The sequence below is a fragment of the Lontra canadensis genome, unplaced genomic scaffold, assembly GCF_010015895.1.
Source record: "Lontra canadensis isolate GAN:19392208 unplaced genomic scaffold, GSC_riverotter_1.0 scaffold82, whole genome shotgun sequence".
Classification (NCBI taxonomy): Eukaryota; Metazoa; Chordata; class Mammalia; order Carnivora; family Mustelidae; genus Lontra; species Lontra canadensis.
Window position 1 is genome coordinate 417,681 of NW_022631076.1, and position 27,917 is coordinate 445,597.

At 48.4% G+C, this 27,917-nt stretch overlaps 1 protein-coding gene and 1 long non-coding RNA gene across 2 annotated transcripts in view; one reads left to right on the plus strand and one right to left on the minus strand.

Moving 5' to 3' along the window:
- Positions 1 to 1,848: 1,848 nt before the first annotated feature.
- Positions 1,849 to 27,917, minus strand: part of LOC116882248 (O-acyltransferase like protein) — a 63,593-nt gene continuing 37,524 nt past the window's right edge. The window contains exons 8-15 of the mRNA XM_032882558.1: positions 25,318 to 25,419; positions 19,660 to 19,825; positions 18,040 to 18,119; positions 12,050 to 12,163; positions 10,396 to 10,528; positions 7,677 to 7,863; positions 2,311 to 2,453; positions 1,849 to 2,038 (exon numbers count right to left, since the gene is read on the minus strand). Coding sequence (XP_032738449.1) covers positions 1,913 to 2,038; positions 2,311 to 2,453; positions 7,677 to 7,863; positions 10,396 to 10,528; positions 12,050 to 12,163; positions 18,040 to 18,119; positions 19,660 to 19,825; positions 25,318 to 25,419 — 1,051 coding nt within the window. The 3' untranslated portion in view covers positions 1,849 to 1,912. The remainder of the gene's footprint in view (positions 2,039 to 2,310; positions 2,454 to 7,676; positions 7,864 to 10,395; positions 10,529 to 12,049; positions 12,164 to 18,039; positions 18,120 to 19,659; positions 19,826 to 25,317; positions 25,420 to 27,917) is intronic.
- LOC116882249 lies at positions 9,603 to 27,828 on the plus strand. The gene is made up of 3 exons (XR_004385595.1): positions 9,603 to 9,612; positions 18,135 to 18,139; positions 27,674 to 27,828. It is a non-coding gene; the product is annotated as an uncharacterized LOC116882249 (long non-coding RNA).

Consider the following 27,917-nt stretch of genomic DNA (forward strand, 5'->3'; position numbering starts at 1 on the left):
TTTCAGAATCCAGAGAAGGCCCCCACATTCTATAAATCTTAAACTCCTAGGGAATTCCAGATCAAAACAAAAGCTAGAACAAAATTGGATTTCTCTGTCCCTACTTTATATTTTATGAAATTGCAATAGTGGAGAGGTTATTTTTTTTCCCCATGGGCCCCAGGTTGCTAGCCTCATAACTAGAAGCACTGGGCAATTTGACTGCCCAGCTACGTTGGCAGGCGAGTCATTTCTCACTGGGGTCTGTCCAGATTGTAGTGTTCCTGCTGTAAACTCCACCCACCCTCAAGATCTCTGAGGTCTAAGTTTGAGGGGGTCATGTGCCAAGTCCGCCACCAGGGGGCTCCCAAGGAGCTCCATGAACTTCAGGGGTTACCCAGAGAGCCAACTTGGTGCTTTCTAATACAGACCCTGAACACGCCAGGCTTGTCTCTTCGCTGGCATCAGATGCTATCAGCAGACTAGACCAGGCCTCCGGGAGATGTGGGTCCCCAGAGTGAGCCAGAAAATGACAAGGTTAGCTGTCAACTGCCCTTTTGAAGGATTTGAGGTTAGCAGCCCTCCTCACCCCCAGTGGTCCTCCTAACAGATCCTCTTGGAGAGAAATAGCGCACACAGATGGGGAGCATTCCGTGCTCATTAGCTCCTTGTAGCCCATGATGGTTAACAAATCCTTTGATACTTAAGTACACAACGAGAGGGTTGTTAAACATGACGTTAAGCCTATGTGAGTAGGGACAGTTAGCGTGAAATCACACACCCGGGGAGGAACACAAGTCTGACAATCTGGGCATCCTAGCCTTATAAAGCTCTCCATTTCTAGGCCTCGCTGCTGGAAACCGAGGGGTATGGAAGCCATTCACCAGGGTCTCGTCCTTCTCTGTTAGGAGTTTTGTTGAGAGACTGTGTTCCTTTCCTAGGGCTACTGTAACAAAGCACCTCACACTAGCTGATTTACCACGACAGATGTGTACCCCCTCATGGTTCTGGAAAGCTGAGGTCCTAAATCAAGGTTTCAGCAGGGCTGTGCTCTCTCTGAGGGCTCTGGGGGAGAGGTCTTCCTTGCCTCCTCTAGCTTCTGTGTCTGCTGGCAATCCTTGGTGTTTCTTGGCTTGTGGGGGCCGCCTTATTTCTGTACGTTTTCACCCTTTCTTCCATTTGTGCAGATCTGTCCCTATGTCCAGATTTCCCCCTTTTTATTAGGATGCTAGTCACCTTGGATTAGGGCTGCCTCCCCCCATGAACTCCCTTTAACTTGATCACCTCTGTAAAACCCGAACCCCCAAACAGGTCACATTCTAAGATGCTAGAAGATTCAGACTTTGTATCTTTTTCAGTTGACACATTCAACCCCTAACAGGGACCACACTGTAAAACAGATAATGTTTGGAAGGCCTGTCACCATGCACTCATGAACTGGACACTCCAGTGGGTCATACAATCCTGAGGCTCCAGGATAAAGTTACAAGTCTACAAAGGTGTCATGATAACACAATTATGACATGAAAAACTACATGCTGTGATTTTACCAAGAAAAGGGAACATTATAACCCAAATGACATTAAATTCACGAGGTTTGCTATTTTCCTGTGATCACTAGTAGAAAAAATACATGGAGGACGAGACCCCAAAAGTCCAGGTTTTGGTTTTTTTTTTTTTCTGAAAAGGTACATCAGAGGGTGATTATTATGCTAGTAAATAGGCTGTCACAGAACTCTTTTATATAGCAAACACTCAAACTCTTTCATGAGTTAAGCACAGAAAAGTTGTATATCTTAAACAGTCACAAAATCAGATTCACACTCCTTGCCAGGGGGACAAGCATTTGTTACATAAATGTAACACGCCTGCTTTTGCTCATCACCAGCAGAACAAACCCATCCATTCTTCCCGGTTTTACCAGAATGTTCGTTCACGGCCCTGCAGGTGTTGGTCCCAGCAGGTGCCGCTTCAGTTCCTGACACGGTTTCTCTATGCACAGCGTCAGGGCCAGCCCAGCGATGAAGGTCAGCAAACAGTGTCCGGAGAAAAGATAGAACTGGAGAGAAAAAGGGGCAGAGGGGATACAATCTTACTACCAGACTCCTGGCTGTACGAAATGGATCTGTAATAGACTACCCTGAGCATTAAAACTAGAATAAATGCAATCAAAGATAGTCTTCTGAAGCCCTCCCTCCAGTAAAACAAAAGACATCAGGCTCCTGGCAACAATGCAACATGCTTCTCCCCAAGCCAGTGGGTGGCTCTGGGGCTCCAGCAGAGAAGAGACCAGAGAGTCATACCCCAAGCCACGAGTAGGGATTCACTCACCATGTTGGTGTCGGTGTAGTGAATCAGCGTTTCCTGAAGCCCGTTGTAGAGCACGATGAGGATAGGGTGCACCAAGTAGCAGGCGTAACTGATGCTGGCCAGCAGAGTCCAGAGCTGGCAAGACAGCAGCCGGTTCACTGGACCTGGAGGGAAACAGCAGCGCGGTTCACGGGCCCGGGGAGCGTCTCTCCTGCTCCGTGGGGCCATCCCCGCTCCCTCGAGACTCCACTCCTAAGGGTGTGAATGTCCTCTAAGAAAGTCTTTATTCTTCTCGTTTTTTAAAAAAGATTTTATTTATTTATTTGACAGAGAGAGAGATCACAAGTAGGTAGAGAGGCAGGCAGAGAGGGAGGAGGAAGCAGGCTCCCCGCTGAGCAGAGAGCCTAAATCGGGGCTCGATCCCAGGACCCTGAGATCATGATCTGAGCCGAAGGCAGAGGCTTAACCCACTGAGCCACCCAGGCACCCCTATTCTTCTCATTTTTTAAGGGAATGAGCACCAAATGAAAACAAAACAAAAAACAAAAAGCACTTCCCTTTGCAGGAGTATGAGAAAAATGAGAAATGCTAATATAGAGTTTACAATCGCCTGGAGCACAAAACATGCATGTGTAAAACGAGGTGCAAAGTCCTTCCCCCAGCTTTGGTTCTGGCTCCAGGGGCAACACAGGAGCCACTGGGCCTTGGGACAAGGCAGTGGCATTGCCAGGCCCCAGACTTGTCATCTGTCATAGGCTTGCATTTGGTCAGCTTCTAGTCCCTTTTGGGACAAATATTCCATAACCTGCTCTAACTCCGGAACTGTGCTGTCCCACATGATAGCCGTGACCCACTTTGGGTTATTTAATTTAAATTAATTAAAATTAAGTGCAAGGATACATCCCTCTTGCACAGGACTTCCTGTTCTCTGCAGGGGGTTGAAGAGTGTTCTCCCAAAGCTATGTCCATCTGGAACCTTGCTCTATTTGCAACGAGGGTCTTTGCAGATGGAACGAAGGTAAGGAACTCGAGATGAGATTATCCTGGATTAGAGTGGGCCTCAAATCCAGAAATGAGTGTCCTTATAAGAGACAGAAAAGGAGACACAAACACACAGAGGAGAGGAACTGGGTGAAAGCCATGTGAAGACAGAGGCAGAGACTGGAGTGACCCACACCCAGGCCAGGGACATTGGGGCTTGTCGGCAGCCACAGGGGAAGGAGGGATCAGGAGAGAGCAAGGAACAGATCCCCACAGGGCTTCTGGAAGGACCTTGCCAACACCTTGATTTGGAGTTTCTAGTCTCCAGAACTATGAGAGAATCCATTTCTGTTGTTTTAAGCCAAGAACAAAGAAAGAAAGAAAAAAGAAAGAAAGAGAAAGGAAGGAAGGAAGAAAGAAGTAAAGAGGAAGGAAAGAAAAGAAAGAAAGGAAAAGAAAGGAGAGAGAAGAGAAAAGAAAAGAAGCTCTTTCTTTTCCACACGCCTCATCTTGAGTGCTCAGTAATGAATCAAGTGGTTTCAGTTGCTCAGGACAAAATCTTTGGTGCCATCCCAGACTCTCTTCTTTCTCCCATATTCCACAGAGCACAGCCATTCTATCTCTGAAACTATCTATCTCAATCCGACCCTTTCTCCCCATCTCCTCTGCAACCCCCTCATCAAATCCACCACGGACCCCTCCTCCACGGACCTCTACAGTAGCTTCCTAACACATCTGTTGGTCTCTCTGCTCTTCTTGCTGACCTAAAGTCCCCACGCAACATTTAGAGTAATCTTTTAAATCACAGGTCAGATGATGTTACGTGACGTTTAAAATAAAATCCAGATTCTTCCCCATGGCCGTGAAGATCCTTGCAAGACCTGGCTTCTGCCTTCCTCTGTGTCCTCATTCCCAACTCTCTCCCACCTTGATCCTGATTGCTATCTGCCTGGCCTTCTGGCTGTTCCCCTGCCCACTGAGCTCATTCCCATCTTGAGACCTCCGCCACACCATTCCCTCTGCCCACGATGCCTGCAAATGCGCCCCGACTCCAGTCACGCTCTGAGTCCTGCTTTATTCTTAATCCTACATACATCTGCACTTGAATTATATTATAAATGTATTTACTTACTATGGCTCTGGATTTGTTTCCAATGGCTGCTATAACAAATCGCAAAAACATGGTGGCTTGAAACAACCAATATAGATTCTCGTGTCATTCTGGAGACTAGAAGCCCAAAACCAGTAGCAGTGGCTGTAATCATGGTGTTGACACGGTCACTCTCCCTCTGGAGGCTCTAGGGGAGAACCCACTCCTTGTCGCCTCCAGCTTCCCGTGGCTTCTGGCACTCCTTGCCTTGTGGCCACTCTCGTCAACATCAGCATTTTCAACGCTCTGCTCTATCTCCATATCCCTGTCTCCTCTGTGTGTCTGTCAAATCTCCCTCTGCTCTCCTCTTTTAAGGATACATGTGACTGCATTTCGGGCCCACCTGGATAAGCCAGCACGATCACCCCATCTTCCAATCTCATGTTTGCCGCCATATCTATAAGGTTCCAATAAGACCTCAAATCTTGGGGACCATTATCCGGCTCACTAGAGTCTCCTGGTCTCTCTACTTCCCCTACCCTCTGTGATCTCCTACAAGAGAGAGATATTTGTTTTCTTGTCTGTTGCTTATAGCCCCTGCATCTCAGTGCTTGACATAAATCAAGCATTTGGTAAGTATTTTATGAGATCGAGTGAATAAATAGAAGTGGACTCACAGACCAGACTCATTTGCCCCCAAGTGAATGCCAGGGGATAAGATCAACCAAGATATTACTGGGGAATTAACAATATAGTTGTAGAAAAATTAAGTCAGCAAAGAGCCAGGTAAACCCAACACAAAAGTACATTTCTTTTTTTTTTAATGATTTTTACTTGTTTATACAACAGACAGAGATCACAAGTAGGCAGAGAAGCAGGGAGAGAGAGAGGAAGGGAAGCAGGCTCCCTGCTGGGCAGAGAGGCCGATGCGGGGCTCGATCCCAGAACCCTGGGATCATGACCTGAGCCGAAGGCAGAGGCTTAACCCACTGAGCCACCCAGGTGCCCCCAAAAGTACATTTCTAAAGCAAAAAATATCCTGTTCATGTCACAAGCTCTAGTCAATTTTTAATCACATTAAATTAATGCTGTTAATTCAGATTTTATTGGTTTTATAGTTTTATGGTTACTCTATTATTTTTTTTAAGATTTTATTTTTACGTAATCTCCACTGAGGCTTGAACTCACAACCCCAAGATCAAGAGTCACACACTCTACAGACTGAGCCAGCCAGGTGCCCATTTTTATGGTTACTTTATAAATTTGTTTTGGCTTTATAAATTTGTGTGCTCTAAACATAAAAATTTGGGTGCCCGGTGGCTCAGTGGGTTAAAGCCTCTGTCTTCAGCTAAGGTCATGATCCTAGGGTAGTGGGATCGAGCCTCACATCGGGCGCTCTGCTCAGCAGGGAGCCTGCTTCCCCCTCTCTCTGCCTGCCTCTCTGCCTACTTGTGATCTCTGTCAAAAAAAAAAAAAAAAAGCCATAAAAATTTGTCTTAGCTTTATGTTTGTTCATGTTTAGGTAAAATTAGAATTAAAATCTAATTTAAGCCAATACAAGGGTTTTAAAGGCTATTTATTCCTTTGAGATGAGTCCATATATTATTAAAGTTAGAGGACCATTGCTGGAGGAGAGAGGGCAGCCCTGAAAGGTTTTAACTGGAGGAGCGAATGTCAGAAGATGACTCTGGCAACTCAACAGAACATGGCTTTGCACGCAACCAGACCCTGTGGTCTACACTGGCTCTGACTGAGATGGCGACAGATGATTTGAGCCATCGGGATCCTCTCACGCCACGAGAGTCTCAGCAAAACGCTTCTTCAAATGTTCCTTTATAGACATATTTTTCTAAAGGTCACCAGGTGGATACATATTTTCTAGAATTGTATCTTGCCTATCACCTCCTACCTTCACCTACTAACCAATCCTGAGATCTTAAAATAGTGTCAGAGGTGCAAAGCTAGAACGCCAGTCACACCTAGATAATTGTGATCAGCTAATGACAACACACTTTGAAGAGATAATATCGCCCAAGAATGACCAAAGGGCTTGTCTGTTCCCTGGATGAAGGCAGGTATCACCCACACTCAGCCTAATGACCAGTAGTATTTTCTAGCTCCACCGTGACGATAATGCCGCACATTCTATTAATCTTCTAACTTGACCCGAGTCACTCCCTCTAGCAGGTTAACCCTTCATTTAGCATGACTTCTTACATTAGACAGGAATGCTATGATGTTTGGCCCCCCGATCACGGCCAGGGGGGACTAACTGCTTGTGTTCCGAGGCTCTGTCGACAGCTTAGGGTCATTGTCACTGGATGAGAACCGTGTTAGGTGTGGTCATGTGATTCAAACAACTGCCAGAAATGCAAATCCATCAGTCAGAGAAAATGTAGCCTATTTCTTTGTTAATGTCATTTCTCCATATAAGGAAAAGCTTTTACTATTAAGTATTAAGGGACAAATACCTCATCGTTATAAACTCACCAAATTCAAAAACAAATTTACCAATCAAACATCTAAGAGGGGTATGTTGCACAGATATGAAGGTCATGGGCTTTGGGCGTTCGCTTTGCACTTGGTCAGGGTTTCATTTTCTAGCTCAGCCACTACTGAGCTGTGTGACCTTCGTGAGTTCCTTCATCGCCAGGCGCTGTCTTTCTCACCGAGAAACAGCTCCTGATAGTTCTGCCCACAACGGTACTGCCAGGGTCACCCAGGATCGTGTGGGTGAAGTTCTCCATGAGGCCCGGCATAAGCCTGTGCTCAATCTGCAGTTCTTGGAATCAATTGATCATTTTTCTCCTTAAACGATGATTTCCAAACACTTCTGCTGAGGCTAACTGGGTCAGGTTCACAGGCCCACCTGGAAACCCCTCCTGAGTATTTCACTAGGTTAGAAAGAGGTCATGGCTCCCCCTGGCTCTACCTCCATCGCTTTAGGACTTCTAACCTTTTCTGGATGATTCTTGCTAGGTGTTCTCCTGCCATTTTCTGACACTCAAGCATCCAGCTCCTACCTCGTGCCAAGCAGAAAAGTAAGGGGGAAAATGTCAGGTGACTTGAATATACATTTCTAATCTGGAGAAAGGCTGCAGATTTTCCTTTCGGAACCTGCATTTGTACATAAACCAGGGTAAAAATCTAAAATATAGAATATGCAAGCATTTCTCCCCCCAGGATATGAACAAATTGTCCGTACCAGCCACTCCAGCAAATAAGAAAGCCCTTCTGTGTACGTCGTGTTTTCGCGTGTGTCGCCTTTAAAGGAACACAGCGTGAGCCCCTAAGAACAGCCCCAGCGGCATCATACCTCCATAGCCTTCCTGACACGCCAGCATGACCCAGCCCACGGCTGCCGCCCACAGGGTCCGGTGCAGGGCCTGGTACAGAGCAACGGCGGGCGAGGAGGTGGCCAGGCTGTCATCCACCACATACGCCAGAGCGACCACTATGAACAGGGTGGACAGGGCGCAAATCCACCCCAGCACGGCCTGAGCCTACGAGGAAGGGAGAGACGCGGATCAAGCCCGTTCTGGACATTGCGTATTTACTTCCTCTTATGCAAATTCAGTTTTTCCTCTCGTTAGTGTCACTTTAGGTGTCTATTATAGAAGGTTTGGACTAGCGGTTCTGAGGGCCTGGGGTTCGGGGCGGGGTAGGGGAGGTTGGGGCACGTGACCATGAAGAGTTAGCACAAGGGAGATCGTTGTGGTGACAGCAGAGTTGTGTACCTTGTTGGTGATCAAGGTTACACAACTCTCCCTGTGCTAAAGTTGCACAAAACTATATACACACAAATGAGTGAGCATAAAACTGGTGGCTCCAAGACCTATGCACTGTCCAGTGTCCAACGTCCAATGTCCATTTCTTGGTTGCCTTGTACCAGTGAAAAAACCTAGGTCAAGGGTACACAAGACTTTCTGTACTTTTTTTTTTTAACTTTCTGTACTATTTTTGTAACTTGCTGTGAATCTCAAATAACTATTAAATGAAAGAAGGGAAAAAAGAAAAGATAATGTTCTAACCCACTCCTTACCTCCCATTCTGTTCCTTAACCTAAAAAGGTTCCTGGAATGGTCCTGTGCCCGCCAACAAGGCAAGGCTTCCGGCACACGGTCTGTGCCTGGGCTGTAAACTTGTCATCGGGGCCATGAAATGGCAGCAGGAGTGGGAGAATGGAGAACTTTCCAGCTCAGAGAAGAGCCTCATGGGTCAAATTCTATTGCCAGGCCCAATTCAAGATCTTAGATCTTATGTTACCTCACTTGACCTTTTTAGACTCACACCTGTCTTCCAAGAATCTCTCTTGCTTCTCTGTTCCAGTTCCCAAGTTGCTACGATGACCTCTCCATTGAACCAAACTAGCATCTTCTCAGTCCACAGTCTAGTCTTTAAAGAGAAGCTCTCCCCTCCTTGGCCTCTGATTGCTGCACTAGGCTCTGTTTACATAGGAGGAAAGGCATTTCCTGGGGGGTCAGGGAGCTCTCCACAAGCCCCGTCTTTTGGGCTGGGATGCCCTTCACTCTTTCACTGATAATGCACCCTACCTCATCTCATTCCTAGCACAGGATATCGGCCCCGGCTGCCTCCAGCTTGGACTCTGTGTTCTTATTTTCTGGCTTCTAGAGTTTTGAATTTGGTCTACACATCCCTTCTACCTTGTTTCTCCAGATTAGCTTGACCTGTGCTCTTGCTCCACACTCCTTGGTCCGGAGTGTTTGCAAATGCTCTGTGTCATCTTGGGTTTCCCCTCAGCTCCCTGGACACCCTGGAACCTGGATGACACCGAAGCATCTCTTTAATGGCACTCTGTTGTAATCTACAAAATCCCCTGCATTTTCAGGGGAAACTCCAAACTATAGGAAAAGTCACATAGCCCTTGTTACAACCATTCTCTCTAGTGAAGCCCTATCTCCTGTTCCTTCTGTGAGCAACACAAGATCTTCCAAGGACAAGGGCCTCTTCTCCAGAGCATCTAGGTGAGGGACCCACAAGACCTAGGCAAACAAAGGTAGGGCTTAACAGAGGAGATTTGGGGCTATCACTGTACCCTAATAGTTCAAAAAGGTATTCTTGTCCCTTCATCCACTGAAAAGCACATTATCCTTCATTCATTTGTTTATTAAGTGATTTTAATTGTTAATTAATTTTAATTTATTATTTATAAATCAATTAATTTATTTTATGAAGTGTTTACTAAGTGCCTTCAATGATTTCAGAACCAGACATTGGGGATTCAGAGGCAAGTAAGACATGGTCTACCCTCAAGGTCTTGTGGGTCAATGAAAAGCCATATGAAGAGCTTTTGCACCGTTCAAGGGCAACACCAAGGTAGTGTTTTAAACAGATTGCCCCAAGGGTGGATTTGAGATGGACAAGACAAGAAGTCCAGGCAAGAGATGGAAGAGCTTCAGCGAGCTTAGCTGGACAGGAAAAACAATAAGGGGCTTGGTGGAGGACTGCCTGGGAGGAGGGTTCAATGAGGAGGACACATCAAAGATGAACACAGGATTCTGGCTTGAGTAATGAGGTTGGACAGCAAGCCAGAACAATTAACTACAAAGCAGCCAGGGAAGCAATTTTACCTGGAAGACAAAGTGACAGCTTCATTCCCCTTAGATACCTTGTGTCCCGATGCCCAGATGGAGCCATTGAATTTCACCAAGAATCCTGTCTATAGAAACCAAGGAGCTTGTGCTATTAAACATAACCATGCCCTTCCAGAAGAGGACCTTGCCAGGGCAAACTCAATGGGTGGGTTTTTCCAATATCGGTGAGTTCTCTGGGTCTGTACCAAGCCTCCTACAGGTAGAACACCAGCTCAGTGAGGAAAGTAGAGAATCAGGCTCCGGCAAAAACATAAGGTCACTCTTATTCTCCAGCACCAGGAAACACTGCTAACACACCACAGCCCAATAAAGTACTGAGCAGTCTGACTCCTGGCTGTGACTTTTGACAAGTCTGGCCAAACGGGCCACTCCAGTCCCAAGAAGACCCAGCCCTTACAGTGAGATATGGGGCAAGCTTACCTTGGTTTTAAGAATGTTTGCCTGATGGTTTTGATGCATGAAAATGCTCAGAAAGAGGCCCACGAGGAACGGCCCATATCTGCAGTAGGGCTTAGTGTAATATTCGGAGAAATATAACACAGTCACATTTTCACTGAAAAACACAAGAATGGAAGGCAAAAGGGTCTCTTTGATCTGGAGCTGAAAAAAGGAATCTCTCAGATGTCCACTGCTACAACTGGCAAATCCAATGGAAAATGTGGGGAACATTTGTTCGTTTCCTCAGTAATGGTCCCCAAACAGTAACCTTGTCTTAGGTCACAGCTGGCTTGCTAAAATTCCAAATTCCCTTCAGCAACCCCACCCCCCCGCCAGATCCCAAGGAACTATGATGACCGTGTTCCTTTTAAGAAGTTGTTTCTGGTAGCTGGGTACATCAGGAGAGCTCTAAAAATCTGGTTCTCAGGAGTTAACCTCTTCGTGGAAGCTCTTAGAGAATTTGATTGCTTGGGCCACATCCCTGGAGACTGGGATTCAGGTGGTCTCAGATGGTGGTTTCTGGAAGCATTGGTGGATTTAAAAGCTCCCCAGGTGAGTCTCACGTGCTTCCAGAATTGAGAACCCCAGAGCTAGACAGGAACGAGCCTCTTCCTCTGTCACCTGGCATTGCCCACAGAAGACATGACATGACAGGAAGGGCATGGTGTTCCCCTGGTCAAAAAACCTGGGTGTCTTCATTCATTCATTCCCCTAAGAAATACATAACACGCCCTGTGCCAGATGTGGCTTGAGGCTATTTTATGTCAAGAAATGATGTTTGCCCTGACACCTTTAGGAAAACCCTGCCAAGACCTGGATTCTAAAGGAAAAGCATTCTAGTGTGAGAGAACCGCAAGTGCAAAGGCCTGAAGAGGGAGCAGGCTGGGTGTGCAGATGTAGGAAGACCAGTGTGACTGGTCCAGAGTCCACACTCTATCTGGGGAGTGATAGAGGAGGTCAGACAAGGATTTTACTTCGAGAGCACTGGGCAGCCATTGGAGGAATTTAAGCAGGTGACTGACAGGATCTGATTTCCATCTGTATCACTCCACCTGCTGCACTGAGAAGAGATGAGTGGGATATCAGACCACTTCCCCCCCCCCCCCCCCCCCCGCCCGCCCCATTTAATACACAGGGTGGTTATAAGGAAGAATGTTATATATTCCTCACTGGGGAGGCAAAATAGCATCGTGGGTAAGATCCTAGGTTCCACTCACACCTGTAAGTATGCCACTTACAGGCGGTGTGACTTTCGAGGGGTAACCCCAACTTCCTTAAATTTCAGTCTCTCCAGCGGATCATAACTTCCAAGCCCAAGTTCGCCACCGAAGGAGAAACCTAATACGACCACGTGGGGGCGCTCCTTTCCTCCGAGAAGCATTTCAATGGGCAGCAGTGTGTTTCCGGTGCTTTCAGAGCAGACGCCCCCACCCAGCGCCCTTTGAAAGCTTCGGAAGTTTGGAAACAAAAACGCCATCAGCTTTCCCATCCAGGCTGAACTTTCCCACCCAGTTTTCCCGCAAGCCAATGCACACAGCACAGACTGCCTGGCACTGGCTGAGCAGCCCTTCCTGGGAGGTCCTGGCCCTCCGGAGGGCAGGCTCGTGAGAGCAGCAGGCTGGAAACTGGGGGTTACCTTGCTTCTGACGGAGCTGCGACCGGAAGGGCATAAGCCAGTGTGAGCAGAGCTGTGGCAGTGAAAGATGCCAAGAACAGCATGGCCCCGAGGAGGACAAGGACATGTTTACTTCTGCAAAGAGAGGACATGGACAGAGGCTCCCTTCAGTTTCCGTCACTGCAAAGTCTGTGGCTAGGAAAGATTTGAAAGCTTGGCAATCAGAGGCACTTCCTGCTGGGGCTGCCTTTGAGGGAGGCTGATGTGGGGGCAGCCCTGGCAAAGTGGGCTGGAGTTAGACAACTGGGTTAGCCTTTAAACTTGACCATTTACTGGCTGGGACCTGGAACTTGAATTTCCGCATCTTCACCCTGAAATTTATAATTCAGCTCAACATGAGACCGAGCCTGGGAATGTCCCTCGCCACCCACGAGGCACTCTATGGACCTAGGAGGTGGTTGATTTAGGAGAGAAATAACAGTCAGACACAGGGAGATAGCAGAAGAGGGGAATCCAGGGGTTCTTCTCCCTCCCAGATGCAATCTGAGACAAATATCTGGGTGTTGGTCTTTGATATGGGGTTAGGAATGAGGGATGGGGTGTGAAACAGGGAAGCAGGGAAAGCTAATACAAGGATGTGCTATCAAGGTGGCTAATGCTCCATTCTTCCAGAATGTGCTACGGAGCCTTCTGAAATGCACCTGAAAACTGTCTTGGGAGGTGAAAGAAAGAAGCCTTTTCTAGTGTCTTCCATCCCCTTTGCGTCAAGGGTGGGCCCACAAAAGCCAAAGCAGCCACACTTTGGGACTACGCATGTTTAAGGCCAAGAGGAGTCCTGAAGGAGTCCCAGCTGTAGTATATGGGAGGTTCTGGGGCAGGAAATGAGATTTAGGGACACAGGCTCAGAGCAAGGCAAGGCTGGGTCCAAGACGATCTGCAGTGGTACAAAAAAAATGTCAAACACAGGTGCAAGACTGTCTAGGCACAACCCTGCCAGGATGATGCCTCTGACAAGCCCGTTCCACTGCTTGAAGTTGCCGTGGTCCTTCACGCGGAAGGGATAAGGTACCATTCCTATATCATGAGTGAGGCAGGGAGCAAATGATTTTCATCCAGGGTGCCAATTCTAGTTTAGTGTTAATGTTTGCAATGGAGGAGTGTTAGTTCGCTCAGTGGTGCTGTGATTGATTAGTAATGTCTGCTGTGAGCATGGGTTGGGGAGTTATGACAACAATGATGTCTATTTACAATGCCTTTTGCTGGACCATCTAGTTCTGCCCTCCCTGAATTACTGGCATTATAGATGAGTGTGTTCTCTAAAGAAAAGAGCCCTACCTTTTATACCTCGCACCATTTAGAAGCTAAATGTAGTTGCATGGCCACATGGTTGGATAGGGCTGGTTTCTAGCTGAGGGATTGAAATCTGCCTTCCACGACAGCCTCTAGGAAAGATGCTGACATTGGAGCCGGGGGTCCTAAGTCACAGGGACACTCAAGCAGGACCCCAGTAGGTCTGGAGTTGGGAGGTAGTAAGAATTCATCGTCTTAGGTGGGTAGTAGGCCGTCCAATAAAAACCCACATCCACCCAAGTAAGTATTTGTTTAACTCCCTAGGGGACTTGAGCCCAATCTGTGGCACCCCCTCTCAGGAATCCGAGAGTCTCCCCTGGCTAACCATCCATATAAGTAAAACTAATAAAGCCTCCTGACATAGACTATTATGGGCTGGATTTTGTCCCCCGCAAAAGCCAACTTCCAGCACCTCAGAATGTGGCTCTATTTGGAGACAGGGTCTTTAAATTGATAGTTAAGGTAAAATGAGGTCATTGGGATGGGCCTTCATTCAATCTGACCAGTGCGTTTCTAAACCATGTGAAGACACAGGGAGAGGCCTCAGAAGAAACTGGCCCTGCTGACACCTTGATCTTTGACTTCTAATTTCCAGAACCATGAGGAAATAAATTTCTGTTGTTCAAGCCACTTACATGGTACTTTGTCACAGCAGCCCAAGTAAGCGAATACACAGAGGGGCCCAAACAGACAGGGAGATAGTGACCCATGTCCCGCCTTACCTCCTGTTAGTCCTTTGTCCTCTGGAGCTCTGAGCCACTAATTGGGGCCTTTGACCACGGCACAAATGGCCCAGTGCCAAAGGCTTCCCTCTGCCAGCTCAGGTTAGTGGTTATATTTTCTGGCTTTCTGAGGGGACGACAACTGGGACAACGGGATTGAGAAAGTCCCGGAGCTTCAAGCACCAACCACAATCCCCATTCCCCCAAGAGGGATGATCCATCAAAAAGGTCCAGTCAGGGGCCATAGCCCAAGAGGAGGAAGGACTAACAGAATGTCGTCCTTGTAAGCCTGTCAGCCCCCAGCATCCTGGCCAGGATTCCCTACAGGATTTCTCTTGCTTTTTCCTCACTAAACACCTAGACCAGCAATCAGCACATGGTGCTGCAAAGGCCGCCTCTGAGGAAGGCTGAGGAGGCTTGCCCTTCCCCCTCTGCCAGGGCTGCTGGGCCTGCTGAGGCCTCACACCCGACCCACCTGTTCCCGCAGGCACTTGCCAAGTTCTCCAGAGCCCTTCAAGGAGCCACAGTCCAGCACAGAGCCGAGGTCTGTGACGGTGCCAGAGAATGGGTCGGCCCAGCTGTGCCCCCTCTCCCCTGAGGGAGCTCTCAGGGTTTAACTGCCTTGTGGGAGGGAGAGTCCACACCAGGGGAGGCCCTGTGAGCCTGAGCAGGTCTCAGCTCCTGCTCAGGGAGCCCCTCCCTTAGCAGCAGGAGAGATCAGTAACCCAGGAGTGTTCGGGGAATCAGCCCACCCTTTCTAAGGGGCCAGCGGTGGGGGTGGGGAGCTTGGTCAGGAGCCCAAAGCCACCGTTACCTCCTCTCCACCTTCCTTGCCTGATCCGTGGTTAGGGTGAAGGTAGGAGAGCTTATTTTTTTTAATCTCCATTGTCAAAATAAATAGCAATATGATTATTAGATCTCATTTCCATCTCATTACCTGATTGTATTTCAATCGCATATGCTTTTATCAGTTCTGTTATGATATCAAAAATTGTACTCCCCACCCCTCAACACCCATCTGAGAAAATAAGCCATTCGATTCAGATGCTTTTGTTTGGGGAGAGTGGGTGGGGGCGGACACTTGGACCTCTTGGCTCTCCCACAGCAGGCATACAGGGAGAGACACCCCCCCAGTGTCGGGCATTTGCTCCTGTCTGCACACCCCCTCCCCCACCTCGGAGGAGCAGAATGAGTAAGGGGTGAAGCAGGAAGTGTGTGGGAAGGGGTGAGGCTGAGCAACAGCAACGTGGACCCTTCAGTCTGGGAAGCCTTTGTTAACATCTCCTCCACACCAGTGCCTTCTGGAAAGGGTGATTAGAGAGGAAGCCAAGGAAGGAGACTCATTGCCCAGATAAGGAGACCCTCTGTGGAATAGGGACAGCACAGAGATTAGGGAGATGGCCCCCCTGAATGGGTTTAGGGGAGGAGCAGATGCTCACAGTGGCTCATCCAGCCACCCTCCCCCAGTCCCTGCGAGACTGGGAGGGGACCACTTGGTGACAGCAGCTGGGGACAATGGTGATGACATGGTGTCTCAAATAACAGGTAGCTGAGTGACATGGGGTCACACGTTACTTATAGGCAGGCCCTGGGCTGGTTCCCATGTGTCTGATCTTCCTTTGTCCTCCAACCCTGATGTGAAGCACTACCGTCTCCATTTTATAGAGATGGAGATTGAAGCTGAGAGCCTTGCAACGTACCCTAGGTTCCCTAGCTAGTGACTTACCAGTCAGGATTTGAATCCATGTCTTCTGACTCCAACTCACTATCCCAGCAAACTGCCTTTGTGCTTAGTGGAAGCCATGGAACATTTTTTTAATGGTTAGTAAACAAACAAACAAACAAAACCCCTCTTTACATTTAAAGTTAGAAAGCAGTGTGTATTTAAGATGTATGAAAAAAGCAGATTTTCCTTTTTTTTTCTTTAAGGTGCTTCATTCTTAGATTAAATTAAAATGAGATGTGCTCTCTCTCTCTCTCTCCCTCTCACTCTAAAATGAATAAATAAATCTTTTTAAAAAATGAGGATGCATTTCTCTTACTCGGGAGGCTTGAGTGTTTGCATGGAATGGGCAACATCCTGGGTCAGCCTGTGATTTAAAGGTCTGTCCTGCATAGAGTGTTAACAGGTAACCATGACGCAGGGCTGGTCAATACTTATTTGGAACTCAGGGACACCCCTAGTAATTGAAGTCTTGCAAGTCAGATGTGAAAAATGAATGTTCTCTTACATTCCAAAATAACAAAGTTTGTATTTTGTTTTGTATTATTATTAACGTTCCATATTGGCAACAGTGTAATTAGATGGCCAGCAGACTGAATATTGATAGACCGTTAAGGAAAGCAATTTGTCATTATGCTTCAAGAGCCTAGATGACATTCATGCCCTTTGACCCAGTAATTCCCCTTAAAGATATGCATTCTAAAGAAATATCAGAGTTGGAGACAAATACGTATCATAAAAGTATCTATCAGACTGTTATTTATAAAAGCATAAAATCAGAAATAATCCAAGTATTTAACAACAGTTGAAGGTATGAGTAAACTAGAGTTCATTCATGGAATGCAATCTTATGCACACATTAAAATTATGTTTACTTGGAAGTAAAATAATATAGGAAATTGGTTATGTCAGAAAACTACTAAGAGAAAGATACTAACATGTGGATAGAGAATCCCTTCATGTATAAAAAGTTGTGCAGAAAAAAGATCATAAAAATAAACATGATATTGACAGGGAATTCCCTTCTCCTTGAGTGAGGGATGGGTCCGGGATGGCTTTCCCCTCTTCATCCTATTATCTTGCAATGTTTCTTGAAAATGTATTTTTATAAAGATTTTATTTATTTATTTGACAGAGAGAGATCACAAGCAGGCGGAGGGGGGTGAAGCAGGCTCCCCGCTGAGCAGAGAGCCCCATGAGGGGCTCCATCCCAGGACCCTGAGATCATGACCTGAGCAGAGGCAGAGGCTTAACCCACTGAGCCACCCAGGCGCCCCGAAAATGTATTTAAAAAAAAAAAAGAAATATCTCTTAAAATATGGCATAGAGGGGTGCCTGGCGGGGGCTCAGTCGGTTAAGCGTCTGCCTTTGGCTCAGGACACAATCCCAGGGTCCTGGGATCGAGCCCCACGTTGGGCTCCCTGCTCATCGAGAACCTGCTTCTCCCTCTCCCTCGGCCTGCGGCTTGTGCTCTTTCTCACTCTCTCTTTCTCAAATAAACAAATAAAATCTTTAAAAATTATTATAAAAAGTTACTTTTTATGGCAAAAAGTGGTTTTTTTGTGTGTGTGTCATGGATAATCCACAAGCTGTAAGTCTCCTCGTGAATTATTAAGACCTTCAGCTTTTCTACAACTAACAGAAATTAAGGTAATAAATATCCGAAGTGGGGAACAGGTACACTGATACCTTGCTTGGGGCACTGTAAATTACCTCTTTCCGCAGAAGAATCATACAATATGTAACAAGCACCTACCCCTTCACCTAGTAATTCCACCTCAAAATAGGGCCCCAAGGAAATGAAGGGGGAAAAGGGGTATGTTCCGAGACTGTCCTGGAGGTATCATTTGGAGTCAGGACAACCTGGAACTAACCTGGATGGCCAACCACAAAACTGGTGCAGAACTTCGAAAACAGACGAGTATGCGGATCATGTCCCGATGCGGAAATGTTACAAAGACCATTAGTGGAAAGGGCTGAGACTGGATATTAACACACACAGATTACAACTCTGCAAAAGCACCGAGGGACGCGGGCAGGACAGAGATCGGGGATGCGGAGCAAGGCAAACAGGGGAGGAGGACTCAGTGTCCGGATGCTTCTGAGAAGCTCATTTCCTAACTTGTGAAGGCTGCTCTGCCCAGAACGGCAGCGCTTGCTGAGAGTTCCAGGGGAGACGGCCCAGGGGGCGACACACCTGTCCCGGGGAAACTCACTTTCCGTGGACGAGGACGATCGCCGGTGTGGTGAGATGAAACTGAAAGTCATTGGCGAGGTACCACGTCCAGCCATTACACTGAAACGAGAGGAGCAGAGGTGACTCCTTTCCCTCGCTCCCCGGGCACCCCCCAGGGTCTCAGCTTCCCAGAGCTGGGGAAAGACTTCCCTGGGCGGGGCAGGGGGCAGGGACTTCATGGGAAGAGAAAGGAATTCCGAGTTCCAGGTGTTTCAACTTGTTTAATCTGGTAACAAGCCCAGACAGTGGGAACGATGAAGCTCGCTCACGAAATGGAAACGCAGACAAGCGTTCTCGATTGTTGAAAAAAGCAATCATAGCTAAGCTCCCAGAACCCCTGTGGGAGTTCAGTTCCATCCCACGACCCAATGTAAGGAACATCCTGACATCCCACCTTGTGCTCTCTTCCCTGCCTGGCTAGCCCTCCCCGCCTTTGGGGGCCGAGTGTGTTCACCTAGAATGGAGGCCTGGCCGCAGACCAGCTTTTGTGGGAAGCCCCAGAGTTCCCACGTATGACTGGCAGGTGATCATCTGGCCAAAGCAGCAGGATGGTATGGGCTGCCCACGTTTGTGCGAAGTGAGCCAGTCACCTGCGTTTCTTCTTCAATGTGAGGAAATGCCTGGGCTTCAGAGATAAAGGGCTTCTCCTTGTTCCCTCCAACTCCCCACAGTCCAAGGGACACCAGACTTATCCAGGGGAAATGACAGCTTTCCTTGTCCCCGTTAGAAAGAATTTCCCGTCATGGGGAAATCTTCGAGGACCCGAGGCTGCCCAGCCCTCACACTTGTGCTTCCGAGGACCTAAGGTGGGTTTTGCCTCAAAGAGGCGGCTGGCTCGTGTCCTTGCCCCTGAAGCCCGCATAGGGGCCAAGCCTGTCTGCATGGGGCCAACAGCCCTGCCTGTCTTCCGCGGGCCCTGTCCCCGCCTGGGCCCATCTGAAGGCAGTTAGGTGGCCATGAACGCCCCCTCCGAGCCGCCAGCACTGGCTGGTGGAAGGCAGCCGTCTAGCTGGTAAGCAGTTCTGTGCTGTGAGTGGCCACGCGCTGGCCATTCTCTTTCCAGCCTTGCTTCCAAGGCTGTCCGTGTCCTGTGCAAACATCAGTGACATGATGTCCTTAGAGAGATTTCACTTTCCTTTACTCCAAGGTCATTACGAGGCTGTGAGGGCTTTGAGGAAGCCCCCAGCCATATATATAGGTGCTGCGACTGTCAGATCCAGCTTGAAGTGGAAAAGAACTCATGATGGCCAAGCGGCAGTGCAACGTTCCATCCCAGTCACAGGCTGTCTGTGGGGAGGTGAAGAAACTGCCCTTTCTCCACGGGGGTGACACGGACTGGAACAGGAACCCTGACAGGGCAAGGCCGGCTGCATCCGGGCACCCAGATGGCTGCTTGGCGATGCCCACTCCCCTGCTCCCTCCCTCTGCTGCTCCCAGCAGCTCCCCCTGCCAGGACTGGTGTGGTTATGCTCACCCATCCTTAGGGGCTAGCCTCCCTGCCCGCAGCCCACCTTACTAGGGCCTCACTGTTACTCCAGAGAATATGCCAGAACATGAAGTGAGACCCGGGGTTGGCTCACGCCCCTGCCTGTTGACTCACCGCGTTTGGGACCGCCAGGAAATCGTTGAGCAACAGCACATTTGCCCACCATGCCTGCCGGCAGTTATCCAGGTGGAGCTTGGGCAGGTCCCAGACGGGTCCCCAAGGAACAAGAGAGAACAATCCAACCAGCAAGCTCACCGAGTACAGGTGAAGAGGCTGCAACCTGGCGGGGCGGTGGGGGGTGGGGGGTGGGGGGTGGTTGGGGGCGGGGGCGGGGGAGAGAATGTGACTCGGCAGTGGGTCCACGCGGTCCCCTGGGTGGGCCAGAGAGACGCTCCAAAGCGGGTTGTCTGGGTGGGCGACCAGCTCCCCGGCAACACCTCAAACACTCCGACATTCCCCGGTGAAAAATCGTGAGCGGCCACCGTGAGCCGGTTCCCGTGTTGTGGACGCAAAAATACCGTTAGTCATGGAGCAGGGGGTGCACTAGGAGCTTCTCAGATACTTCCAAACCTCAGAACTCTCCTTTGGGGAAACACCAGCTCTATTTTACTGACGGGGAAACTACAGCTCTGAGATGTGGGCGACTGGTCCAAGGTGGCCCAGCCTCGCGGGAGTGCTGAGATCAGACACCTGGTCCTGTTCTTCCCTCCCCCGCCCCCGGCCCCCTTGGAGGACGGGAACTTTCCTCCCTCCCTCTTTTCCTTCCTCCCTTCCTAGAGTTATTTCTCCCTCCCTTCCTTCCTACCCTAGCTCCTCCCGAGCAGGACTGGAAGCAGGTACAAAGATGATGGGGAAAAAGGCACAGGTGTCCTCTGGAAACAGAATTCGAGCCACATCTACCACTAGTGTTTACGTTCTAGAAGCCACTTTGTCAGTCAAAAGAAACAGCTACTATGGGCGCCTGGGGGACTCAGTCAGTTGAGCGACTACCTTCCTACCACTGGGGTCAGGAGGATCCTGCTCAGCAGGGAGACTGCTTCTTCCTCTGCCTGCTGCTCCCTCTGCTTGTGCACTCTCGCTCTCTCTCTCTCTCTCTCTCTGTGACAAATAAATAAATAAAATCTTTTAAGAAGGAAGGAAAGAAAGAGCTATGATGAATTTTAATACTATACATTAGAGAGCTCAGTGTATTCAAAATATCATTTCAATAGGTGATCAATCTAAAAAATTAGTGAGCTAATTTACATCCTTTCTTCTTTGACAAGTTTTTTTTTAAGTTTACTTACGAATTCTTTTTTTTTTAAGATTTTTTATTCATTTATTTATTTAACAGAGAGAGAGAGACAGTGAGAGCAGGAACACAAGCAGTGGGAGTGGGAGAGAAAGGAGGCTTCCTGCCAAGGAGGGAGCCTAATGTGGGGCTCGATCCCAGGACCCTGGGATCATGACCTGAGCTGAAGGCAGACACTGAATGACTGAGCCACTCAGGGGCCCTGACTACCTCTTTCAAAACCAGTGTATACATTTAATACTCGCCCACACGTCTGTGGGCCACCTGTCTGGTGGTTACTTATCGGACTTCCCTGGCCTCGAGTTTAGAGGTGAGGTTGTAGCTGGGAGAGGGATGCAATCCTGGCATATATTCTGGGTGAGCTATAATTCCAGCCATCTTTTAAAAGAACATATTGAGAGCAGGGCACATGGCCCAACCGCATCTCCGAACATCTCAGTGGGGGCGCCAGCGCCTGGGGTGGGCTTTGACAGATGGGAAGGGCAGGGCTGCTGGGGGGTGGGCAGCACCCAGCCTGGTCAGCACCAGTCCCCAGACCTGTTGGCCTCCTGTCCTTCCCACAATGATAGCATCCTTCCTGGCATGTGTCTAGTAGGCTGGAGAGCTGTGGGCATGCAGGGAACAGGCGGGATTTGCAGATCACAGTCAGTCAGAAAGGGCCACCAACGGTGCCAAGACGTGTTTCCCCAGATCAGCTCAGACAACAGCCACGGAGCCTTCCCCAGGCCCAGGCCTCGTCACATCAGCCATATGACCAGGCTGCCCTGCAGCTGCTCCCACAGGCCTCCCAAGCCCCCTTTCCCACCATCTGTCACCTCCCTCGGGAGAGTAAGTCAACCCCCTGCTCCCCTCAGAACCAGAGTTCAGGTCAGATGCCCTCGGGAGGGAGCAAGGTCCAGGCACTGCCCCCCAGCATGGCCTCTGAATTGGGGTACATGGGGGAGGGGCAGAGGCTACGGGGGTGGGTCTCACCTTGAAGAGCAAAACTACAGAAATGGGTGTTCCAGTTTTATCTACATTTTCATACTGAGATCATCATAGAACTTCTCTCTTCCCTCTTCTGTGGAAGACGGAGAATGATAATTCCTTAATCCAAGGAGAATCATGATTCCTGCCTCCTGAGATTCTTTGAGACTCAAATGAGATCAGTAAGAAAACAGTGGGAAACATTGAAAGCATCAGATAAATGTAAATGCTCTCCCTTTTTGTCCAAGCTTCTGGAAGACTTAGAGTCAAGGTTTTCGAAAATTAGAAAGTACTACTTCGGCTGTTGTAAGAAAGGTGAGAAGCAGGCATTCTCATACGTGGGGAGGCAGGAAGGTAAATTGGAAAACGTCCGTCAAAATGTTACATGCACCGAGCTACCAATTCTCCTGGTGGGAATTTACCCACAAACATGTTCACAAGAGTGCACAAAAATATATAGACGTTGAACGATCGCCTAAGATAGCAAAAATTTAGAATTACCACCATGCCCATTAATGGGGACAGGTTAAACTCCTGATACTCCATGAACACATCACCGTCCAGGCAACGTTTGAAGTCAGTGAGGTAGGTTCTTTCATGCAGAGAGACATGACATGTCAACATTAATCATTAAGTGCAAAAGAGCTACGTGCAAAATAGCGCAGCAGATAGTATAATCCTACTCATGAAGAAAAAAAAACACCCAATGCCTGTAAATAGATGGAAAGTATTTGCAAAAATTCACAAGAAACTCTTAACAAAGGTGTCCTGTGGGGAGTGAGGCTGGGATGGGTTCCCCTACTTTCAGTGTATAACCTTCTGTTAGACATTTTTATCAGTAATTATTTTTTACACATATCTATAAAATCCCCTGATTTTTAAAATGTGGCTCCTGGTTGGAATTGTCACACCATTTTAAGGGTTTGGAACTTCTACTCTCCTTGTTTCCTATTATGTAGTCTTTGTTCTGACTGACCCTGGGAAGCTGGGTTTTCTCATTTTCTTAAAGATGGGGTAGCTCCCAGCTGTCGCCCAGCGCCTGCCCTGTCCTCTCACAGTCTAGTCTCAGAGTGATTCTTGGAAAGGTTAAATCTGACCCTACCACTTCCCTCCCGGAGCCCCCCAGAGGCTTTTTGTCTCCGAATAACCAGCTAAAGGCTCCTGTAAGCCTGGGCCATGGAGCTCCCGCCCCATCTCCCCGAACCCACTCCCTTCTGTTCTCCAAGTCTACGGCTTCCCCCACTTCTGCGGGCTCTCTGTGGTTTTCCAAACACACCAACCATGTTCCCTTCTCTGCACCCACTCCCGCATGGGCCCTTCTTCCCTCACAGCATTCTCTCTGCTTTGAAACTTCTTTTACTTCCTTTGACAAATGTCATCTCCCCTGACTACGCTTCCAGAGGAAGACCGCATCTAGCACTTTCTGACACTTATCATCCTGACCTGTTAGAAATGTATTTGCATGTTGCAACTTAATGTTACATATTTATTTGTTGATCGCCTATCTCTGTTCACTAGAACATAACCCCCAGGCCAGAAGACACCTGCTTGGCTACGGAGTACTGAGTCTCCAGAGCTTACAGCAGTGCCTGGCACACAGGGGGCCCTCAACAAAGACAGAAAGAGTGAGTGAACAAATGATCTTACTTCCAGTGCTCTTGGCACCAAGCAGGCAAGCAATCAATCATAATTGTGTAATAACAGCGGGTTTTGCCCACAAGAATGAGAATAGCAAAGTGGCTAGGAACGTGGCTGCTTTCTCACTGGGTTTACCTTAGAGAGTGAGTTCAAACTCGATTGGTGATGCTTTCTCTGATTTTTCGACAAAGTTTTGTCCCACTTTGGACTCTCTCTTCCTGGCTCTGATCTGCCACTTTCCCAGAGCTCCCTATCTCAAAAACATCACCACCATCCTGCCATGTCGTTCAGCCTGGAAGATATGAGTGTCCTTGATTTTGCCCTCTCTCCATTCCCAATGCCAATCACTAGTCCAGACCTGCTGTCCTGACCAGATATTGTAATAATTTACTCACGGGATCCTCACTGCCATCTTGCCCCAGAAGACCTCACACCCACACCCCCCCCCAAACACAGACTCTTCCTGCCCCCACTACTGCTTTATCTGCCTGCTAAAACACGTCCCACTCCTCAATCCCCAGCTCTAGGATTTTTCTTCTGAAGCAGGTTTCCCAAGCAGAACCCACCATGCCATTGGATCCCACACCCACCCCCTAACAACCCATCAGCATCTCTCACTAAGAAACCCTGGTCTGAGTGCCAGTCCCGCTACAGAAGACCACAGGGTAGAATAGGTCAAACCCAGTGCCAAGTACCCAGAAGATATTGAAAGAATAAGCAATCTGTCCAGCATGGCAGACAAGAGCTAGATTTGATAGTGTTTGGAAGACACTACAAAGGTCATGGGAAAAGAAATCAACAGAGGTCTATTCCCTGGCTCAGACTCATTCTTAACCTATTTACTGGAAAAGTTACAGGGTATAAGAAGCAACAACAGTAATAATGGCAGCTTGTACTTACAGAAGGCCAACTAGGTGTCCCATGCATTTCTAGGTTCTTAGCACCCATCCTCTCACTTCATCTGCACAAGGGTCCAGTGACTGTCACTGTGCTTCCCCTTCTTGAGATGAGAAAACTCAAGCACAGAAAGGTTGAGACAACATCTCGAGGTCACACAGCTGGCAGAGGCTTGAGCCAGAACGCAAGCCCAGGTGGACCCACTCCAAGCAGATCTCGCCCACTCCATTTTTCCTAGCCCAAAAGACTGTTTCAAGACTCTCCTTCCTGCTCCATGACAATGAAGTATAACAAGGTGACCCTAAGCAAAGAAAGCAGCTCCAGCCTAGCCAGCAACAAACCATGATTTAGAGAAGGTACAAAAGGAGTGCTGGGCTACTTGAGTGGAAGTTTCCTCTTCTCCCCACGCCGCGTGTGTCTCATTGCATCACAGCCTGTCTCCTGTCCCACAGATTTCATACCCCGTCCCAATATCGGTCCCCTCCTGCCCCAACCATCCACACATTCGTAAAGAGGACCACAGCCTCCCCACCTCCCCATGAGCAGAAGCACCATCATCGCAAGCATCACTGGCCCCTCTCCTTGTTGGATCTTATTTTATTTTTATCATTACCCTTAGTACTCTGAGTTACGGCAGCCAATTCCTACCAATTTATAAGAGCCATACACATTCTCCCGTTGGGTACACATTCCAGGGAAAGCCGACCGTACGTTTATTGGAATCTGATGCCCATGAGCTGAAGAATAAGGATGTTTTTGCTGGTTTAATATAGTTCAGTTTCTCTTTGGATGAACGCCATGAAAATTGGTATCTTCCACTGCCAACGGCCATTAAGCCAGCAAAAATCAACTTTATGAAGAAAAACATGTCTCTCGGTTTATTTTTCTTTGAAAATTATTTCAAAAGAGGGCTAAAGACTCAAAAGTAATGAATGATTATGCAGCAATAATGCATTAAGGGATGAGACAAAGAGACTTACCTCAAAAGGCGGCTGAGGACGAATCTGAGTATGACACTGAGGGTCGTTCCTTTGTCTGAATTCTCACGTAGCTTTAAAAATGACCTTGCACTTAACCAGCCACTGAGAGAGAGAGAAGACTAGTCACGGGAATTGCTTACCAGTGATACAGTGCATCTAATGATTAACTTGGTTGTCTGTATCGGGGTCCAAGAAGTGATGCTGTAGTGATGGGATTATCTCCAACACTAAAACAGTAACAGTTTTTTTCCTCGCTCATGCCATGCCCATCGCCTTGAGCTCAGCATCTTCCCCACCAGGAGACCCAGGCTGAGGTTGCAGCCACTCTCTGAAAAGTCACCAGGGACCACAGCAGAGAACAAAGCATGCTGGAGGGCTTCAAACCAGCAATTAAATGCTCGAGCCCAAAGGGACCTGTTTAAAGTTCTTAGCATATTGGCAACACTAGGTGCCCCTCCCTGGCAGACCTAGTTCCCACCCAACTGCCACGTGGCCAGGAAGCAGACCAAGGGCCTGGAGGGAAGAAAACCAGAAGTATTTGAACAGCTCAACGAGCTACAACATTAGCCTTTAGAAACGATAACATCCAAAGCCACGTTGTTTTCAAAATACTTTTGCTAACGGTGTTGTTTTGGCTTCAAGAGCAATACCAAAGTCCTTTGCCATAAGTGTTTATGGAGCGAGTGGTTGGTAAAAGAGAAGATATTACCATCCCTGCTTTCCTAATAGGGAAACTGAAGCTCAAAGACTCAGCGGGTTGCCCAAGATTCTCCACCAACACATCCTGATGATGATTTGTTACCCAGAACGCTCCGCTAAAGAAACAGGCCACATCTCTGAGCTCTAGCTTGACGATAAGCAAGTTTGGGAGGGAGTTTCCTGACCTTTTGACATGGATGCCAATGATCCTTGTGGGTGTCTCCCTAAGGAACAAATGCATTTTCTATTGCAAAAGAGGGCTGTGTGTGTGTTAGAAGGGCTCAGGAAGGGTTAGAGAACGTCTTTGTTCTCTGCCAGCATGACTTTCCTTTGAAACACAGCAAGTCAGAGTCACTAGAATAGGAACACAATTGATAGAGACGTGTGGAAAGGAGCGCTGAGTTGTGGAAGTGGGACAGCCAATTCCAATTCCGGCCTCCTCTCCATTTCAGGAAAGAATGAATCAGGGTCTATCTCTGTGTGCGGGCAAGCACCATCCTGCCGTTCCCTTCTTCCAGGGGCCAAAGAGAAAGGCTGGCAGGGAAAACGGGCTGTGAGCAGGAGACGTCTCTATGGGATGCTGGGAAGACCCAGAGACCCGACCCCAGCGGGGAAGAGGACAGTCCTGCGGTAGAGACACGCGGAGGTTCTAGAGTGGTAGAAAGGGATCCCGACCGTCCCTGGCGATAGGAGTCTTTAGTTTTACCACTTAAACAAACGTATGAGTGACATGGTGGGTAAGCCGCGCTTTGGGCCTGAAACAAACACTATGTTTTCAGTTCTAATTCTAACTTTCCTGGCCGGGGGGACCGGGACAAGTTATTCCGTCTCCGCACATCAACTTTCCCAGCTGTAAAAATGGGCGTGACATTGGTTCCGACTCCCTGGGTTCACTGTGTGTGGAATAAAAGACTGTAGTCTCTTAGCATGATGGCAATACTAGGAATCACTTAGTAATAGTCCCATTGTTCAAATGAAAATTTTATTTAAGGGAATTCGTACATTTTCTTTTTTCTTCCTTTCTTTTTTTTTAAAGTTTATTTATTTAAGTCCTCTCTACCCCCCACGTGGGGCTCGAAACTACGACCCCCGAGATCTAGAGTTGACTGCTCTTCCAACCGAGCCACTCTGGCATCCCAAGGTGCCCTTTCTAAAGTAAACAGAATGAATACAGGAGGGGAAGGAAACCGTTCCCGAGACAGGCAACTAGAAGCAGAAGCAAGTAGGGATAAAGAGAAAAGAGACGGATGTCGTGGTCTCCTGGGCTGAGTCAGGAGCTGCCGGCTTGCACCCACCATCCTCAGCTCCTCACGCCGGGGCTCACGCTGTGGTTCTTGGACTCAGGCAGGGGGCAACGGCACCCCAGGGGATTCTTCCCAGCCTGGGCAGTGTGATTCAGTGGGCCTGGGATGGGTCCGGGAATCTGCATTTGTAACAACCTTCCAGATGAGACTAGTACAGCTGCGTTGGGACCAGACTCTCAGAACCACTGAGAAGAGGCCCAGCACTCCCCGGAGCGAGCTGGGGGTCGGATATGCCGTCCTTACAATAAAGGGGCGCCCCTGCGTCGTTTTCTTTGACATCTGAAATTTCATAGCCTTGGCCTGTGCTGTGGGTACCTCGGGGTTGACCCAGTGGTGTCTCTGTTGTCTTGGAGATTCGCACCAATAGTCCAGGCATGACCAGTGGCTTTTCAGGCCTTCATTCTTCCCTCCTGGTGGCAGTCCTCCAGCTTGCGTTCTGGCTCGGGTTCCAGCCATCCTGATCCGTCCTTGCCAGCTCCCTCCCTCGGTTTGGAGCTCTGCCAATCAGCCCCATCCAGCATTCGGTGTCTTTTTTTTTTTTTGCCTTGTTCTTACTAGTCCTCTTGCAGGGGACAGAGTTCTGGACTTCGAATGCTG